Here is a 19829-nt window from a genome sequence, read left to right on the forward strand (position 1 = left end):
CACCCATCGCCGCGTCCCCGTCGAAAGCCGGGGGGAGAACCAGGGCCACCTTGTCCCCCTGCGTCCCAGCCTATCCTAGGCTGCCAGGGGACTAAACAGTCCCTCGTTTGCACACAGTGGGAGGACCCTCCCGGGTACCCCAAGACTCTGAGGAGAGGGAGCTGGCCCCTGGGAAGCGTTAGGGAATTTTGTGGGGGCACCTCTGGAGATGGGTGGTAACTGCTGTGAGGCCGGCATGGGTCTTTGGCAGGACAGCAGATGAAATTTGGAGGGGTTTCGGTTCGTTCACTTTGTTGATAACACTTAATTAAAGCAACTCTCTTCCCGGGCTGCCCGGATTGCTGCTGTGCCCCCGGGGGTGCAGGGCATGCTCCCCACCACGGCAAAAGGAATTCCTGTGCCGGATGAAAGGGTTAATGCGCCCCAGTCCCGCTGCAAGTTACGTCTGGATCTGGCCTTTCGGGAGCGGGGGTGCTCTGTGAATTTCGAGCAGGAAGGCGGCATAGATCGTTGTAGTGTCTTTAAAAACGCCGTATTTAGGGTGGAAAAAAAAAAAAACAAACCAAAAACGCTTGATCAACAATTCCATGGCTGGGACCTGTTCCCCAGTGCCACCAGCGCAGGAGAGGACCACTCCAAACCCCTTCTGCCCTGGGAGCCATGGCACTTGGGCTCCTTCCACCACAAAACTGAATTCCAGAGCCCGTCATTTCCATTCCCAGTTTGCTTTCATTTGGCAGGCGCTCTCCACGCAACAATATTTTGATCAAACGTCTTTAAAAAGAAAAAGGGGGGGAAAAATTAAAATTAAAATCAATTACTCTAACTCCTTAATTTCCCTTCGTTCCAAGAGACCGTCAGGATTGAAACTGCTGTGTTTACATCCTCCCAAAAGTGTCTGTTCAGAGGCTGGCGTTGGAGAGACAACAGCACCCGATCTTTTACGATTCTAATTATAATCCCCTTCGAGTTTGATATTCAGATGGAAATTTTGCTGTTCTCTCGACGACTTAATTTTACTGATTTTTTTTTTTTTTTTGGACGTGAATTTTTACCTCGTTTCCCCCCACCCCTCCCCAGCAAGGCTTAGCCTGGCAGGGCAAAGTGTAACAAATTCGCAGGAATTCTTAGAGCTGTGCAAGGGGTTTTTTTGCTAACTCCTGACTGGCGATTTACACGGTGGGTTTTCATGGCCAGAGGAGCCAGTGTTTTCTTCGGTAAATAAGGAGGGGGAAGAGGAAAAAAAAGTCTGATAAATACATTTATTTTTATTCATTCAAACCCCGATTTCAGTGCAGCTCGAGCATGGGGGAAAATGAGCTGCAGGACAGTGAGATGCCTGTATGGGATTTGTAGTGATAACCTTCTGGCAATGAACTATATCGGGGTGGGGAGGAAGGATCACTAAGAGTGGCTTAATTTCCACCCCCTCCCCCAGTACAAAACGCAGACATTTGTCTTTCTCAGCGTGGTGTTTGTTTAGGAGCTTCTCAAAGCTTTTTCGGGTTAAAAAAAAAAAGGGGGGGGGGTGTTTTAAACTAAAGTTATGCAAATAGATTTATTTAGGGAAGGAGGCACTCGGGTCCGTGGCGTGGGTGATAGACTCAGCCTAAATCAGCCTTTACCTGCCTATAAAGAGCCCTGTTCGTGAGGTGCTGCTTCGGTTTGGCTGCCGGCTGTGGGCAAGGACCGGCACCGGGGGAGGCCGGTGGAGAGCCCGGTTTGGCTCGGCTCGATAGCTCTGCTTGACCCCGCGGGCTGCCTCCGGCTCCTAACCGCGGGGAGGCTGCAGCCAATCTTTGATTTTTATTTTTATGTCAGCCTATTTTTTTTTATTTTATTTTTCAGTATTATTTTGTATTTTATTATTATTTTGCGACATTTTTTCCCCTCGCTGAGGAAGGCAGCTAAAGCCGCTGCTCTGAACCCCAAACACCTTCCTCCAGAAGGAAGGGATGAGGGATACTCGGTGGGTCCCTGTTCCCGAGCCACGGTCGTCCCCCCCCCCGGCTCTGACCCCGCAGTCCCCGGGCTCCAGCCTGTCCTTAACCGCCCCCTTGCGCCAGCATCACGCAGGGTTCTGGGGGTGGGGGCTTTACCCCGCGTCCGAAAGGTGTTGAAATTCCTTGGCAGCGGCGGGGATGAAAGGCAAAGCTGCTCTGATGGCGTGGGTTTAAGGCAGAGCCTAATTACAAGGTGGCGGTTTTGTGTGTGCTTCCTCCGCTTATTAATGGCAGATTAGGAAGGAGAAATCCCTAGGGAAGCGTGTGACATTCTTACCACCTAATCTGGCCGCGGCTGGCTGACCCTCCCGGAGCGCAGCCCCGGTTGTGTGCCACCGGCATCGTGCGTACTTGAAAAATATTAATTCTTGCCCTAATCTCCCCGCAAAGTTGCGCAGAAACAATAAGGAATTGATGCGAAAATCCTTGGGAAGGGAAAGGGGTGACTCTGCGTGCGGACAAGCCGGACTATCCCAGCCGTTCTAATCTTCTTTACTGCTTAAAAATACTTATGCATAACAACTCGCGAAACGCCTTTTCCTCTCCGAAATGCCGAGTGGGTGCCAACCCCGCGTGCCCAGCCTGTGCCCACCCCCACCTCCTCCATCGACCCCAAAGCCAGGACCCGGGGAGGGGGATGCAGCGATGTTACAGCTGCTTTGGAACGAAATGGAGCAGAGAGGTTCGAACGCAAAGCTTCACCTGGAGCGTGTTTTCCAATCTGGCTTCATAAAGTACCTAGGAACAGAGGGCTCTGTAGTGAAAATGCCAGGCAAACCACCCGTAAATTACAGCAGCTCCAGCCCCCCTCTTAAAGAGCTGCCCCCAGACCCCCGCATGTGGCACGCTGCGGAGTTTCTGTGTTGAAATGTATATTAGCTGGGCGAGAAAGGTGCAAACAGGAGCAAGGGCACATGATATAAACTCTTCCCAGGCGCATTTCGCTGCCTGTGTGCATTTGCTTGTAGCCCGCCAAGTCCCCGGCTCGGCTGTGCCCTGCCCTGCCTGTCCCTGTCCCCTGGCACAAGGGGTGCTGGGAAAGAGAACAGCTGCTCATTTCCCTGAAGGAAATAATTATTAAGGCTCGGCGAAAAAGCGTCCAGCTCCAGGGGAGCCTTTTAATTCCCTTCAGCCATTTCCAGGGGTGCCCCAAGCCCACCTTGGGCACAAGTCCCCGCAAAGTCCTCGGGTGTGTGGGGCCGGGCAGCTCCCAATGCCAGGTCCTGGGCAACCACCCGGGTTGACCCGGGAGAGCCGAGAAGCTTCCTGGTCCTTCTCCCTTCCTCCACGTTAACTAGTTTCCCGTTTTCCGTGGAAGCGCCACGCACTTAGGCAGGTGCAGGCTGCAGAAGTGAATGGAAGCCGCAGGATGCTCTCCTGGCCGGTGCTGGTGGGAACCCTGGGGGGAGGCTGCGAGGATTTTCCCGGCCCCTAGCTGCACACCTTACTCCGGGGACTTTGTTATGCCCAGGAGCATAGAATCCCCGGAGGTTCATGGCTGAAACACCTTTGGCAGCCGTGGATCTATCTCTGTGCCCTGGAACGGGTGGCGAGAGGACACGGGGTCCCCGCAGCCTTCCCGGCTCCTGCCCTCGCCACCATCCCTGCCACTTTTCGAGCACTTTTTCCTCTTTAAAAAATATTTGCGTAGAGGGGCCTGTTCCCGGGGGTTGGTGGCTGATGGATCTCAACCTCCTGCCCATTCCCGGTGCTGGGACTAGAAAACCGTTTAGACGGGAAAGGACCTTGGAAATGACCGACGGGACCCTGCTCTCTTCGGAGACGACAGCGTGTCCCCTTCCGCACGCCTCCGAGCCCGCCGCCAACACATCGCGGCACTTTGCATTCAAAATTCGTTCTTAGTTGTTTTCTTTCGCCCTTCCATATTTTATTTTTTTCCCCCCTTTCCCAACTCTACCCCCGGCCCGGCCCAACCCTGCCGGCCTCGGTGCCCGGCTCTGCCCGGGAAGCGCCTACCGTGGCTGGAGTGAGTGAGAAAGGCAGGCAAAGAAACCCAGTAGCGAAGGCAAACCCGGGGTAACCCCGACCCCGCCGCCTCACAGCCGCTTTTCGAAGGCTCCTTTGAGCCTTCGTTTGCAAAAGTATCGGCTATAGCGTGAAGGAAACTCCCCCCCCCCCCTTTTCCGTGCACCCCCAAAATCATTTTGCGTCCCCCAAAATATCTGCGAGAGGCTCGGTCGGTGCTGGTTTGTTTAGCGCAGGAGCGATTTCCGAGAGGGAATCTGAATTGTGGGGATTTAGGCAAAAAAAACCCAAACCCTAAACAAACCACCACCACCAAAGCCCGGCTTGTGCCGAGGAGGGCTGCGGCAGAGTCCTGGCCGTGCCCCCGCAGCCATGCCCGGTGCCTCAGGCCCCCGTGCCCTTTGTGTCCTCGCAACGGGGACGTGGCTACCGGGACTCTTCTCATTGCTACCCGCGGGTCTCAGCGTTGGACTTTGGGATTAACAGGGAGAAAAATACCACCGGACGACATTTTGGAGCTGAAATGTGTCCGTCCCAGGAGCAGCTCGGTGGGGGTGCGGAGGACAGCTCGCGGCCAAGGTCGTTAGAAGAAATATTTCAATGAGTTTGGAACATGAGAGGTCCTGTTCCAGCGGGGAAGCTCAGGGAAGCTTGTTTTACCAACCTGGGGGTGCCCACCATGCTGGGAAACAGCTACCTGCGCCCTATCGCGTCCCCGGGAAGGAATTCACAGGCACCATTTCAACATTTTTGGGCGACACGTGGCTGCAAGTTCCCTTCAAACGTATTTATTTTATTTGGATTCCTGCTCCACCACCCTTCCTTTTAACGCCGGCTCCTAGGTAGCATCTGAAAGGGCCCTGCTCCCATTCGCAATTAAAGAGTTTATTGAGGAGGGGAAAACCCGGTAATTAGAAAGAATATTTCCCCCCCCCCCCCCCCCCTCCGCTCCCCCCTTTTCCCCTCCCCAGTTCCACCTGCAGGGCAAAAGTGCAGCTGGCAGAATGGCTTCCAGCGGAGCCCTGACGCACCCGCAGGAGTTGGGCTTTGTTTTGGCAGTGCCCTTCAGGAGAGGGCTCCTGGTTTTGCCTCTGGTCGAGCCCCGCCGTGGGTTTAGCACCTCTAGCCCCGCACCGCAGCTCTCCTCCCTACCCCCGCTTATTTTATTGAATGTTTATGAAGGCGCGTTTCTTCTCTCTCCCTCTTCTCCATATTAATCTCATTAAATCCTACCTTTCAACCTTCTTCCGTGACCATCTGACCTGGCCACTTGAATTAAAATAGTGCTTTCTCCGCAGTCAAAGACAGCACATCAATCAGCAGGCTATTTACACTCCGCTCCCTTCTTCAAAGCGGCTCTGCCCGGCCTCTCTCTACCTTCGCTCCCGGGAGGGGGGGACGGGCAGGTCCTGCGGGGCTCGCCGGCATCGCTCGGTGTTGGGACGTGTGGGGGTTATCCTTCCTCTCCCTCGGTTGGTTTTTTTTGTTGTTTGGGGTTTTTTTTGTGGTTTGGTATTTTTTTTTCCTGGGGTGTCCGCGCCTCTCCCGGCTTCCCCCATCCCTCGGGAGTGCTTCCCGAGCTCGCTTCCTTCCACCTGAAACGCAGAATAAAGCGGCACGGCCCCCTCTCCGCGCTTCCCCGGGACTTCCACGCTGCCCGCTGGGGAGTGATGAGCGCGGGGCAGGTCCCATTCCCCGGCCAAGCAGCAACCGGAGCTACCCCGGGAGCGGCGGCGGCGACCGGTCCGACACCCCCCCCCCTCCCCCCAACATCCCACTTCCCGCCCCTCTCTCCCGGGAAGGAGAGGCGGGAGCGTGGGGCTCGCGTTTTGGGTTAAAAACGTTCAAAAAAGAGCGATAAATCGAAGCGAGGGAGAAGGAGTAAAAGCTTTTCTGTTGAGTAGAAACATCCTGGGAGAAACACGAGAAATTACGGCAAAGCGAAAATGACTATTATTATTATTCTTAAAAAGTTATCCAAACCCTGAGCCGAAGGGAGGATTAAAAAAAAAAAAAGGGGGGGGGGGGGGGGGGACGGGATAAAACCAAAAGAAAGACTAAAATAAAGACAGGCACTGATATTGAAACCTTACTGTAAACAGATATTATTTTAGCTTAAAAATAAAAGCACGTCTAAAACAGGTACACCGACAAGATGACATCCGTTAAACTCTCGACAGCATTGCTATTAGTAGTAGTAATAATCATCATCATAATAATAATAATATAAGGATAATCACCTCTTTATAGGATGGCACCTTGATCCTTAAATATTGTCCAGTGTGTAAGGTCAGTGTGCGGAGGGTTAGGAAGCAGAGAGGGCTGATTTTTTCTTAAAGGGGCAGACCAGGGGAAGGCTGAGATGGTGCTGGGAGCGAGGAGGAGGAGGAGGGGGGTGAGATAAGTGGTCTGAAGAGGAGGATAGGAAAAAAAAAAAAAAAAAAAAAGAGGAGGAAAAAAAAAAAAGCCAAACCACCCTGATGATGATGAATACATTGGAAAGTTTTTTTGGCCCTGGTGAGGGTGTCAGATTGAATGCTCTGTGCGCATGTGCGAAGGTGTCCAAACTGACAATGCTTGGGAGATGAAGATAGTGTGTAGCTGCTTCTGGGCTCAAGGAGGAGGAGAGGAATCCACAAGCCGACACGATGAGATCCAAGGCGAGGGCGAGAAAACTGCCCAAAAGTAGGTCCTTTCTCTCCCTTCTTCCGCGTCCCCGCTCCGCGGCTGCTGGGGCTGGAGGGGGGGATGTTGGAGGAGGAGGAGGGGAGGGGGGGGGCTAACGCCGAGCCGGGCCGGGGGCTTGCAGCCCCTTTCCCTCCCCCGGCAGCAACCGGCCGCGGCCGCCCGCCCGCCCTGGGTCGCACCGAGCCCGCGAGCGCTGCTGCTCCGCGGGGTCTCTCCGCGGTTATTCCGCGGGGTTGCTCCGCAGCCGGGGGAGCGCTGGAGCCGGGGGAGCGGCGGGGAGAGCGGTGAGCTGCGCGGGGCGGCGGGAGAAAAGCGAAAGTTAGTTAGCTGGAAGTTGACGAAAGGGGATAGCAACTTTTTTTTTTTTTTTTTTTTTTTTTTTTTTCCCTCCCGAGCCGTTCCAAGTCTTGTGAAATAATATTCCTGGCTCCTGAAATAGTGGGCGCTAGAGCTCTGCGTTTGGCATCTGCAACCCAGAGCTGAGAGACTGAGCGCTGGGGGGAGAGAGACAGACAGACAGGCACAGACAGCCTGTGGTGGTGGTGGTGGTGGGGCGGGGGGGGGTGGGGTGGGGGGTAGGGGGGGGGAGGGTGGGAGGAAAGAAACGTTTGGAGTCTCGGGGAACAATCCTGGAGCAGAGCGAAGGAGAGAGAATTTGTAGCAAAACTGGGGAGGGGGTGGGGGGGGGGGAGAGAAAAAATAATTAATAAAATAAAATAAATGGGTCTGCTCCCTCGGTGAGGGGCTTTGGATTCTCGGCTCCAAGAGGGAAGCTCCTGAAGGCAGCTCGGGTGTCCCAGCTGGGGGTTAAGAAGCTCGGGGGGAGGGGAGCGTGGGGGAGTGTCTTTAATTTTTAATTTTTTAAAATTTACTTTGGGAAAGAGGGGGTGGGGGGGATGGGGGGGGGGAGAGTTGGAATTGCAGCTCCTAAATCTCGCGCAGCTTTTTTCTTCCGTCTGCCACCGGGACCCTTTCCCGTCCTTCCTTCTGAAGCGTTCTCGGGCTGGATTTTCGAAGGAGCAGAGTGTGGTTGTTGTAGGCAAGAGTGGGGCTGTAAAAAATATTTTTTTGGGGCCCCCCTAGAACCCATTTGTAAGCTCTCTGTCCTTTTCCTCGCCGATGAACTGCTGGGCTCGGTGCGGCGGAGGGTCCCGATGCTCGTTCCGCGATTATTGTGATGATTTTTGTTTAGTTTCTGTTTCGCTCTGGCTCTGTGCGAAATATCTGGAGGCTGCAGAAGTCCCTGCGTAGTTTGTGTCTGCTAGAAACTCTGTAGTGCTCGGAGCAGGATTTGGGGAGCAGCGGCGCTTGGTCCGGTTAAATCGCGTGGTTTAATTTCGGGCGGAATTCGGGGTGTTGGGTGAGGCGGTCCGGGGCTCCTCCAGCATGCCCTCGGCGTGGCAGTTTGGGGCCGGCGAAGACTTCCCGGGGTCCCCCCACTAAGGTGAGGTGGCCTGGCCCTGCCCTGACAATCCCGGGTCGAGGTCAGAGGCGGGCCGGAGAAGGGTGATGGGCACCCGGAGCGTATCCAGCGAGGGCTCAAAGGTTGTCGTTCAAGTTCGTTACTCGGGAGCTTTTCAACTCCTCAAGGTCAGCGGGTGCTTCTGCGGCAGCTCTGCTCCCGCTTCCCGGTCCCAGCTGCCGTTCCCTGCTCCATCCTGGGGGTTTCCTTCTCTCAGATCCTATCCGACGGAGTGGAGAGGTTCCTCATCCCAATTTGCCTGAAAAACTCGCTTTGTGTAGGAGTTCTTTTGGTGGAAGCAGGTCCCGACCCCTTCCCCTCTTGCTCGCCGCTTCTCTTCAAAGCGATACAACACACAGGGCGCACCCAGGCCCCGCAATTTGCCTTTCCGCGGGTATATTTGACCCAAATAAATTGCGCGCACGGTGCGCGCCATCGAGATCTCCCCCACCCGTCTCCCAAACAGCCCCCGCTCGTGTGACAGCCGCGCATCTTCCGCACGCCGACAAACGCGGCTCCGAGTCGGGGAGGTTTTGCAGCGAGCGCTGCTGTCAGCACGTCGCTGTTTGGGAAGCTGTCTTTCAATTAATTCCGGGATTTGGTTTTATTTTCCCTCCATTAAACACTCGCTTGAAACCAACCCCCGCTCAAATAATAACTTATTTAAAAAGTCATCACTTCTTGGTTTAGGTTGTTAAGGAGAAGAGTAATTTTCTGGGCTCTCTTGGGTATGAAAGTGAGGATGAAAAGAGAAATATTCCACTTTAGTTCCTTTTATTTTTATTTCATTGTTGTTTCCCCCTTCCTTTCTCTTTTCGATTCTACAAAAAAAAGCAACAGTGATTTGGAGATGGGTGCCCGGGGGGTGCCGTGCAGAGTCCGGGGGTTTGGAGATGGCACTCCGGGGGTACGCAGAAGGATCTGGGGGTTTGCAGACGGATGCCTGGGGGTGCGGTGCAGGATCCGAGAGTTTACAAACGGGTGCCGAGGGGGTGCAGTGCGAGGTCCGGCCGGGTCCTAGCGCGGTACAAGCCGCACACGCTGCGCCGGCCTCTCCCCGGGAGCTTTCCGAGTTTGGTAGCAGTAAGTAAGCTTCTGAAGCTTAAGGAGTAAGAGGTTTGCAGGGGCTGGATATCTGAAGTGTTGGGACTGGAGTGCCTGGGAGCCGGCGCTTCCCTTCGGGTGAAGGAGCCGGAGCTCGGGAAGCTCCGAGCACCCATCGAGGGGTCCGTTCGGGGGGCTGAGCTCTGACCGAAATCGGGTGTTTGACACAAAACAAGGCCTAACGATTTATGGGGTTCCAGCTTCGGAATTTTTAGGGATCACAGTTCAGAGCAGTAGTCCAAAGCTAAGGTTTCCATATCCCGGGAGTATTTATTTGCCAAACAGATTAAACGCGGGCACGAGTGTGTGTATCTTGGTGTGTATACATCGGCGGGATAATGAGAACCCAAATCATCGCCCGAAATCCTGCACTTCCATCCCTGACACCCCTCTCCCCGCACTCTTGGGTGCTCCAGCCTCCCTGGATTTATTAACGCCCGGGTCTATCCCGGGATAAAGCCACGGTCGGCCGAGGAGAAACGTGGGGCAGAAGCCTCTAGTGCCTTAAAAACACAAGATGTTGTAGAATTTCATTTCATTGGACAATATTTTAAGCAGATGTGAGGCTCCTCTGGGAATTGGACTCTATTACCTGACTTGGAAAAGGGGTTGAACGTGTGTGTGTGTGCTGGGGTGGGAAATTCCCGGCGATTTCCAGCCGGTTCCCCGGGAGAAGGGCAGGTACCGGAGCTGCGCCGGCGCTGGGGATATTCTCGCTCACCTCCTGGCTCTCCTCGGGGTGTGGGAGCCCTTAGCCGTGGTTGTAAATCCAGAGGTGAGGGTGTCAGAGAAGCAGCGGCAGCCCCGGGGGTGTCGGTACCCGGTTAAGTGGTGCGGGAAGGACCCCGCACCCAGCCCCGTTTTGCGTCGCGTTGTGGGTCTCGAAGGACGACTCTCTGCCCTCCTGGGGGGCGCGGACAGGAGAGATCCCCCCCCAAAAGGGGGAATCTGCTGCAGAGGGCAGGTGGGAGAAGGCCACCCCGTGCCCCTGCCTCCAGAAAATAAACCAGTGGTGAACTGGGAGAAGTTGCTGCAGGAGCTGTTGGTCTTTTTTTCTATTAAGTACAGGCTAGAAAAGCGGCAAATAAATGAGTTTGGCGCTGCACGTTTAAAGCAAATTCGTTTCCTTTCGAAATCCCTGGAAGAGGTTTGCAGAGCGCAGCCATAATTCCAAAGCACACACGGATGGGCATTTGTTGGATCTCCGGCTCTAAATAAATATTCGTGCTGGCAAAACGGTGGCCGGGGTTTGTACGGCCCCGTTTGGTTTGCACTGCTAGGACTACGACAAAGTTTCGAGGCTGCGTTTTTCAGTCGGAGCTGCTGCATCCTCCCGAGCAGGCTGGAATGATTGGAAAATGTTTGGGAATCCGGCTCTGCCTTCCGCAGCTCGGAGCGTTGGTGCCGGTACCTGCTCCTCGGGTTAAGGTTTCACCTTCGCGGGGTACAGGCTGCCCTTAAGTGGTGTGAGTTTGGCTATTTTAAAAAATATATTTTTAATTAAGGCTGATAGAGGGGGAAAGGGCTGGAGGGTGCGCAGAGGCTGGAGCCCAAGCACTGCTTCCAGGCTCTATTCGTGCTGGGACTGAGGGTTCCACTGCTGGAACACGCGAAGAGTGAAAATTGATGTCGATTTCGGACGTTTTGTGGCTTTCTTTTTAACCTCTCCAAGCCTACTGCCTCCTCTTCCCTCCCCAGACCTCCCGAAACGGGTTCCCAGGACCCCGGGGTTCTGACACAATCCCTCGAATCCTGGGAAGCAGCCGCAGGGCAGGAGAAGCCGCGCTGCTGCTCGCGGAGGTGCGGGGCTCTCGGTGCCGTTCCCATCCCTCCCTTCCCACTCCTCCGGGGCCGTTTTCCCGTTGTCCAGGCTCTCTCCGTGCTCACCCAGCCTATTCCCTGTCGGACACACCGAGCCGATCCGCGGCTGGGTGCACGCCGCGTTCCGTGGGTGCGGAGGGGAGGCCGCCGGAGCTGGGTCCCCTCTGCCGCGGTTGCTTCACCCTCCCCCGCCCCGGATCTGTTCAATTAGGCAATTAGGGATTCTGGGCAGGGAAGGGGGGGGGGGGGCGTTGATCCGCTAATTAAGATGATGTCTAATTAGCGCTTCAACCAAAATTACCGAGGATTTCAGATCAGTTTAGTCTTAAAAAATAAAATGAAAACATTTAGATTCTGTAAGTATAATTTCTCAATTCGCTTCTCCCCTCCCTGCTTGATGTGGTCGAGGGAGCGAGTGCAAAGCGGCTCCTGCTCCCTGTCCTGGGAAGAAACTTGGCAGAGGGAAGGAATGATCCGGTCATTTGACGTGGGGGGAGCGTTTGAAGTCACCCGCGGAGCAGCAAGCAGCTTTAGGGTGCCAAAGTGTTTCAGCTGGGGAAGACGCAGGGGCTTGGGATTGAATTCCGGCCAGGGCTCGTGGGCGTGGGGGGTAGGTTGCGTGTGAGGTGCGGGTGATGCTCATCCACGTGTGGTTACATCACTCCTGCGTGTGCTGGAGAAATGTGAGTTTATCGAGTGCGTCAAAGGACGGCGCGTTATCCCGATCCCATGAAACTCCCGACTTCAGTCCCAGCACCGGGCTGGTGCAAAGCCTGTCCGTGCAGATCCAAGTGCTGGATGCACACACACAAAGGTCTGGTAGGACACAGCAGGACGCCAGGTACTGTGTGACTGCAAACTGCCTGCGCAGAAAACCGTGGCTTGGGGGTTTCAAAAATCTTGGTTTAAGAGCAAATAAAGTTGCCTCAGGTTTTGGCTTTGTGTTGGGACCGCAGCGTAAGTTCAAGCAATAGAAATTAGGTCTTCTAATGACTTGAGCTGGGGGCATGGGGGTGGCATTAAAACAAGCACATTTCTGAGGGTTGCTGTTAAAAATACCTGATGAAGACACTGAGGTGAAAAAGAGCAAAGAATTGCTCCTCTGTTCCCCGCGCTGCCACCATGCTCAGTCCTACATCACCAGTACAACCAGACTCCGAGATGGGCAGGACTGGGAGCTCTTAGGCGGGGAAAGCCAAGCAGTACCTGCAGCACACTAAACCTCCCCTGGCTTCTAGGCGAGCTGCGGTGCGGGAGCTAGGGTTTCACAACACAGGAGCAGGGGAATCCAGCGCTGCTGCTTGCTGTAATCATACCCCAGCCCTTTAGTGGGATGGAAACGTTCCGTGACCGATGCTCCAGGAATGCTCCAGCCTGCTGCTTGCATGCAGGGCTTCCACCTGCCCGTGAGGGCTGGCTGCTGAACTCGGATACCTGAAGGGAGTGAGAAGGGAATCCTCTGTTTGAGAGGGAAATATCCTTCTGTGGCGTGGCTGCTTCATTACTGTTTGCAAAGCACCCTGAGATCCGCAGAAGAAAAGGCCCTACTGAGTGAAAAGTATTATTATTGTTATTATGACTCCCATTATTATGGCTTATATATTTTATAAAAGCTCTGCACTATTTAATGCAGTGCTTCAAAGACAAAGGCCTGGAGAAGTTTGCAAACAGGCTGGGGTGAGGGCTCAGTAGCCACCTCGGTGGTGGGGAAGGTGGTGTTAGATCTGCAGCGGCAGATCCCAGAGGATCCTTGTCCACTCCACTGACAGCAGAACCCACGTTTCTCCAGCCTTGCTTTTACCTTTCTAACTGTACCCTTGGCATTTTCTGTTTATTATCTTCTTTCCCCCTCCTCCCTCTCCTGTTGCAGTAAACTTCTAGTGTGTGAAATTGTTTAGTGGAAGGAACAAACCCCTCTGCATTTGCAATCCAAGCTCTTCCTCCAGCGTGAAGCTGATGTTTTATCAGGCTGGGTGTGCTCTCTGCCAGCCAGGGCAAGCTCATGCTTTGTTTCCACAACTTGACGACTCTCCCACTCTTACTGCAGATGTTGATTTATATTTTTGTTTTATTTCCTTCTCTTCTCCCCCCCCCCCCCCCCCCCAGCTGGAGATTATTTAAATGATGAACTGACACAATTCTGCATGCAAACAGAAAGGATCAAAATCTTAACTGAATAATGATTTTTCCCTGGGTTGTTTCGTGTGGCTTGTTGTGTGTTGGTTTATTTTGATGCTTGTTTCCCAAAAGAGATCTTTTTTAATTCTGTGAGGCGGGGGGGGAAGTGAAGGCAGCACATCAATAACCACATGTCCAGCTGGAAGGCATCTGAGGGATAGGTGCAAACATTTGTTTCGACTCTCTGGGTAACAGCCTGTTGATATGGCCCTGCTCCACAGCCTCCCACCCCAAAAATCACTGCTGGGGTTTCTGAGTTAAAAATCTGCCCCCTTCTTCTTCTTCTTCTTTTTCAATTTCATCCCCCCCCCCCCCCCCCATCTCTTTTTATTTTTATTTATTTTATTTTTTTTTTTATTCTGGAGGAATGTCAGGTCAGGCATGGCAGAGTGGGGAAAGATCTATGGCCTTATTATTGCTTTTATTTTCCTAATGGATTTTCATGCATTGCCGCTACCTACTCACGGGCTGTTTGGTTTTATTTTCACTGCAGTGGGTTGAGCCTTCTGTAGCATCCAAATCTGTAACAGAGTGTCCCTGTCTTGTATTCCACCCCCCCTTTCTCTTCATTCAGTGAATGATGTGGACCCCTCTCTGCTAATAAAAATGAAACATGACTTTCACCCCTGCAACAGTAAGTGTGCTTCGTGCTTCTGACTGCTCACCCCCTAATGAGCAGCTTGCTTGTTTGGTGTGGGTTGTTTTTTGGTTTGTGTGATTGGGAAGAGAATTCCCTGCAGTAAGAATGATGCTGGGTGCTGAACATCAGGCAGGGCCAGGATCTGAGGTCCTTCTCCGTGGAGTAAAGTGCTGTGCTGTGCAGAGCTCCCACTTTGCAGCTGCTGTTCTGCAGATGCTGGGCGATGGGAGAAAGTTTCTGCTCAGGGGGTGGGTGAGCTGTCAGTGTCCCCCCCCCCTAAAGATGTGCTTTGTCCAAATTTATGACCAAGTTGGCAAGGCTTTTGGGTGGGGTTTTGTGCTTGGTTTGCACCACTGAACTCGCTTCTGTACTGCGAAGGAGGCCGCTGGTCCTCTTGGGGAGACGTCTTCCAGGTGAAAATGGACTGAGACAGGCAAATTATTTCCAGTAAGCCACAGAATAATGCTTCCATCGCAGCAAATCTTGGTTGCTGTTGAGTTGGTGTGGGAAGACTTCATCTTCCCTTGACAAAAAGGGGGAATGGTTGGAGCTGGGTGGGGGGGGAGGCTGGACCCACAGCACTCCAGCAAGAAGTGACCGCATTTGGGGTGAAAAGCCAACCCAAACCAGACTTGGGTGGCAGCTTAGTGTGCTGCCTCAATTTAGTTTTACATCTTTCAGGTGTTTTGCTTGAAGGTAAGACTTTTGCTAGAGGTAGGGATTTTTGGGGGTGGGGAGTGGGGGGTGAGGTGGCCTGCTCTGTTGTTTTTGGCTTTGGGAGAGCTCTCCTCAAAATCCTGGGACACAATGCCCAGGCCTCAGTTGTTGGGATCAATTTAGCCATCATTGCTAGATAACGTTGTCAGCCTGGCTGTAGATGGCTGTTTGCTTAGCAGTTAATGTTCTCTCCCCCAAATAATCGAAGGGTGGGGGGAAGAAGTCAAACTGCAGTGAATGCTCTGCTTATTTTATATCCACTGTAACTATTTTATTTTTATTTAATTTTTTTTTTTAAACCTTTCTTTTTTTTTCCCCCCCTCTCCATGAAAATTGGCTTAATTATATCACTGGAATGTTTCTCTTTCAATTCAGGCTGCAATTAGTCCATCTCGCCGGCTGCAATTTATTTTAATAAAAAAATAAACCAGTGGTGTGTTCAGTTCCTCATCCCCTGGGGGCACATGGGATTGGTGTGGTTAATTTCATTAACTACAATGCAGTCTACTGGAAAAGAAAATAAAATATAATAAATAAAAGGGGAGGGGGGGAGGACAAAAAAAAAAAAGCAGCAGTATAAAAATCAGCTTTCTACAGCTTAAACCCTGGCATTTGAAACAAATCATTACTGCATTAGCTGTCACCCTGGTAATTTGAGAACCCAAGACCAAAATATTATAGCTGGGTTTTATAACCCTCTGCAAACACACTGTTAAAATAATTTGTAATCTTTGCTGGGTTTTTTTTTTTGTTGGTTGTTTCGGTTTTTGGTGTGTTTTTTTTTTGCTGCCCCCCTGCCCCCCTTTTAAGCCATGCCCCAAATGTTTCCCGGTTTTAAAATGATCTTATCCCCACCAGAGAGGACTTGCTGCTGGTTCTCACATGGATGTTTTACTGAAGGATTCATAGCTGGCTTTCCCCTGTAGAAAAATCCTCTCCTGTCTGGCTGAAGCTTCCCACTTTGGAGATGGAGCTGTTGGCTGCTGAGGGAAAGAAACTTCCCTGGGTGTAGGGTGGCTTTGTTTTCATCCCAGATTTGCTTGTAGTAGTTTGCACACCTTGCACTTGCCTCGGTGAAAGCTCAAACAGTTTTGTTCCTAGCTGTGCAGACTAGAAACAGGATGAAATTCAACATCCCTAAGCCATTCTGTGATGGTTCCAAATGCTGCTGCCTCCTCCTGCCAGCTTTTCTTTACCTGCTCCACCGTCTGAAAGCTTTGGGGTGGGGGTGGGGGGGAGGTTGCTTCTGAAAGCTTTGGGGGGCTGCTGCTTTACTTTTCTGAAGATGGAGGGAAAAGGGGAGAGGGTGCCTGCATCCCTCTTGATCTGTTCCTGCAAAGGGATGGTGGTTGTGCTTCCAGCAAGGACCAGAGGCAGCCTGTCCTCCGCAATGCCAAACCAAGCAAGGACTTTAACCCCTAATGGGGATGGGGTGAAGGGGCAGAGCTGGGCACTTTGGCTCACAGTTTGATTTCCTGCACTTGGATGGGGAAGGTATTTGTCAGGTGCCCTGATCTAGCCCCCAGACTTCACGTTGTTGTTAGTATTTCTGCATTTCCTACCTAAATGCACCCTGTGCCGGGTTGGGATGTGTGGAATGGGTGGATAAAGCTGAGCAGAGCACTTGTGCCTAGTTGTCTTCTGTGAGTGCTGAGGTTAAACTGACAAAATTCAGCCCTTTCCTCTTCTGTTTTAAAGTAGGGGGAAAAAAAAAGAAAGAGAAAGAGGAAAAAAAAGAGAGGCCAGATCCTCAAGTCCTGTACATCAGCATCAACATCAATGAAACTAATTTTCACCAGCTGAGGACACAACCCAAGAGATTATTGTTTTTGTGTGTATGAGCATAAAATATCCAAATATTGGTGTGGAGCTGCTTTGAGGGGCTTCACTTCTAGCATCTGCAGATCAGTATCTGGTGGAGAAATCCAGCTTCTGGCATGTGTGGGTTCCCCCCCACCCCCCATTTAACTTCTGGACTGATCAGTTAGATAGCAGCAAACTGAAATATGCTGAGGTCTTGTGAAGTGGGGTGGAATTCCTTGTCTGAGGAAGTGATATCCTGAAGATGGGCCACGTTGGACAGAAGCCAGCTCCCCCCTTGCATGTACTCTGCTTTTATTTCACTCTTCCCCCCTCCCCTGCTCCTGCTGCTGTCATAAACAGTAGTTAATTGTCTTTGCCATATCTTTCACTTTACAGCAGCAGTGTTTTGGTAGAAGTGATACTGAGTTATTGCTTTATTGGTGTTACAGGGGAAAAAAAAATCAGCTCTGTTTCCTACTTGATATAAAAATCACTTCAGGAAGACTGAAAAAGCTGCATGTAAATGCAGTTTCCTTCATCAGGCTGAGGATATAGTGCCAGGGAGCCTTGTAGGGTGCGAAATGGGATCATGATTGGTTTGGTTTCTGGCTCCACAGAGCCCAGCCTTGCTCCTGGGCACTGCAGGATGTGAGGAGAAGCTATGGGAAGAGGGAAGGGAGAAGCTTTTCCATCCTCTCCAGGAAAACCTTCCTCATAGGGCAGCTTTACCTGAGGTTTAGGTGCAGGATTAGGCTTGGAGCAGCTCTCCCCCTTCTCCTCCAGCAGGAGAGTTATATTTAGCACATGGATTTATTGTCATTGTGCTTCGAGTAGTTTGCTGTAGGGAAACATGGAAAGTTGGATGGGAAGTTCTGCTCAGAACATGGAAAAGTTGTGGCACTGGGGGTGGGGTCCTGCGCTGCTGCTATTAAAACAAAGCCCCCTTCAAGCTGGGAGCAGATTGAAACAATATTGGCTGATCAGCTTGGTCTGAGGTGTTAGCAAAAGCAGGGATCCTATATTTTTTTTCCCTGCTAAGCTGATGAACTCATTTTACTGCTCAAGCAAATAACTCACCCTCAGCTACTTCATCTGTAAGCCAGGAGGGATGTGTCTATCTGTGACGCCTGGATCAACGTTTTGTTAACGAGCTTTGTGTTTGTTCCAACTCCCACTGAGGTCTTTGGGATGTTTTTCCTGAATTTACTGGATCAGTTTTTCCTTCCCCCCCCCATTTTTTTATAATATATATTTTTTTTCTTAGCCCAATCCACATTTGGCTAAAACTCTTACTCCATCTCGGATGCTTAGGAAAAAAACCACCCCACAAAACTCTTCTGTTTACATATAGCTTCCTTTTTCTTTCTCCCCCCTTCCCCCTCTCCCCTCCCCCCCCTTCCCTTTCAGGGTAGTATTTAAGTGTGTTTTATTTGACACTGAATGGACCTTTTGGGCTCAATCAGGTCAATTAATTTTTAAATGGCTGCATTTGAAGTTCATTTCCCTTTCTCCCTGTTGATAGGAGAGGGCTGGCTTTCATTTTGTGCTTTATCACAGAAACGGGAGCTAAAGGAGGTGCACAACTCCATCTAGATCCTTTTTTAACTTCAGAATTATCACTATAAGAATGAAATCAGTTTCAATCCCTACATGGCACAGTGATCATATTTACCATGCAGCTGATGGAAAGCCCTCTGCTCAGATATCCTGGATGTGATAAGGGAAACCTCAGCTCCTTGCTACTTTGGGAGCCCTTAAATGTTTCCAAAATCCTCCAACTATTTCTCCAGCTGAAGCTGAGGGCAGAATTTGGTTCTCTTGTCTTCTGTTGGGGAGAGTTTCTGCTAGGAAGTGGATTTGAACAGCTGCTTGGTAGCAGTGGCTGAAGGTGAAGCTTTAGGAGCTCCATGAGGAAATTCCTGAGCAGCCATTGATGCTTCCTCTTGGATTCTTTCTTTTTCTGTGCAGTTAAGACCCTTTAGGTAAGTTTTAGTGCTTCATCAGGTGGTTGTGAGGGGTTTGTCATTCTTCATCTTAAAAATGATTCTTTACTATTCCACTTGTGAAGCCAGCTAGATACCAGCCTCTCCTCTTCTAGGTGCTCACAACCATGTGGAGGTGGCACTTGAGGACATGAATTAATGGCCCTGGTGGTGGTAGGACTTGATCTTAGAGGTATCTCCCAACCCAAATGATTCTGTGAGTCTCTGATATACCTCCCAAAGCTCCCTCTGGAGTCTCTGTAGATGTTCAGGCCAGCAGGTGACAAAGACCACAGTTCAAAGTATGCCTTTCACTTCCTCTTTCACCTTAGGCATTGCTTTTTAACTCTCACTTCAGAGAAAAAACAGCATGCTCCCAATCAGAGGCTTTTGGCTTGGAAGAGACCTGCCAGATCACCAAGCCCAACCATATCAGCAAGCCCAACCATCAACCCAGCACTGCCAGGTGGAAACCTGTGTTAGCTCCTCAGAGCATGTGTGGATCTGAGGCCTGACAGAGCACTGAGCTTTGGTGCTGAGCCACTTGCATCGCCTCTGGGCATAATCAGAAAGCTTCTTGTATGATCCAGGAGTCAATATCCCAGCTCAGTATGGATTTTTCATAACAATGCTGCCTGTTCCAGCAGACCAGGAAGAGAACCTTGCATTTCACCACCCATCTATAAATCTATTCTTGCCCAGTGGACAGTGACTGGCTCTGGGGTTGGGGCTTTTCTTGGTTGTGGTTTTTGGGTTTGGTGGGGGTTTGTTTTGAGGGGTTGCTGTTGCTGGAATGAGTCTGGAGTCAAGAATTCCTTGATGGAAGTTTGCCTCTAATTTTGCATAGCTCACAGAGTCCTGAGGGAACCTTCTCTACAACTGGACATTTACTGTCAAAAAGCAGCACTGTAGCCTGGCTGCTCAGCTCCTGCTGAGGTTCATGGTAGTCCTTCCTTTGTTTTTGCTGGACTTTGGAGCTGGCCCTCAAGGCACTGAGCTCTTGGGGACATCTATGCAATTTGCCTATGAGGATTTTTGTCTTCTATCTGAGCTTGCTCGTTAATGATTAGCTCCCAAGGGGCTGCTGAACACATCCCTATTCCTAGACAAGAAATCAGCCTTTCCTTTGGCTCTGCTTCTGGAGTCTTTCTCCTGATGGGACTGGGACTGTAAAAGATTGATAAACAAATGTGGTTTGGTGTGTTGGGGTTTTGTGTTGGTTTTTTTTTCCCCAACCTTGTAGTGACAGGGGGAGAGGGGATGGAGTGAAGCTTGAGGAGGGCAGATGGAGACTGGAGATGAGGAAGAAATTCTTGCCAGTGAGGGTGGGGAGACACTGGCACAGGATGCCCAGGGAGGTTGTGGCTGCCTCCTCCCTGCAGGTGTTCCAAAGGTGTGGACATGAGGGACATGGTTTAGTGGCCATGGTGGTGTTGGATAGATTC

The 19829-nt window shown here is 51.5% G+C and overlaps 1 protein-coding gene across 2 annotated transcripts in view; it reads left to right on the plus strand.

The window, feature by feature from the left end:
• The first annotated feature begins 6477 nt into the window (after positions 1-6477).
• Positions 6478-19829, plus strand: part of PRDM16 (PR/SET domain 16) — a 283417-nt gene continuing 270065 nt past the window's right edge. For both annotated transcript variants that reach the window (XM_054175853.1, XM_054175854.1), the window contains exon 1: positions 6478-6674. In XM_054175853.1, coding sequence (XP_054031828.1) covers positions 6638-6674 — 37 coding nt within the window. In that variant the 5' untranslated portion in view covers positions 6478-6637. The remainder of the gene's footprint in view (positions 6675-19829) is intronic.

The sequence above is a fragment of the Dryobates pubescens genome, chromosome 33, assembly GCF_014839835.1.
Source record: "Dryobates pubescens isolate bDryPub1 chromosome 33, bDryPub1.pri, whole genome shotgun sequence".
Classification (NCBI taxonomy): Eukaryota; Metazoa; Chordata; class Aves; order Piciformes; family Picidae; genus Dryobates; species Dryobates pubescens.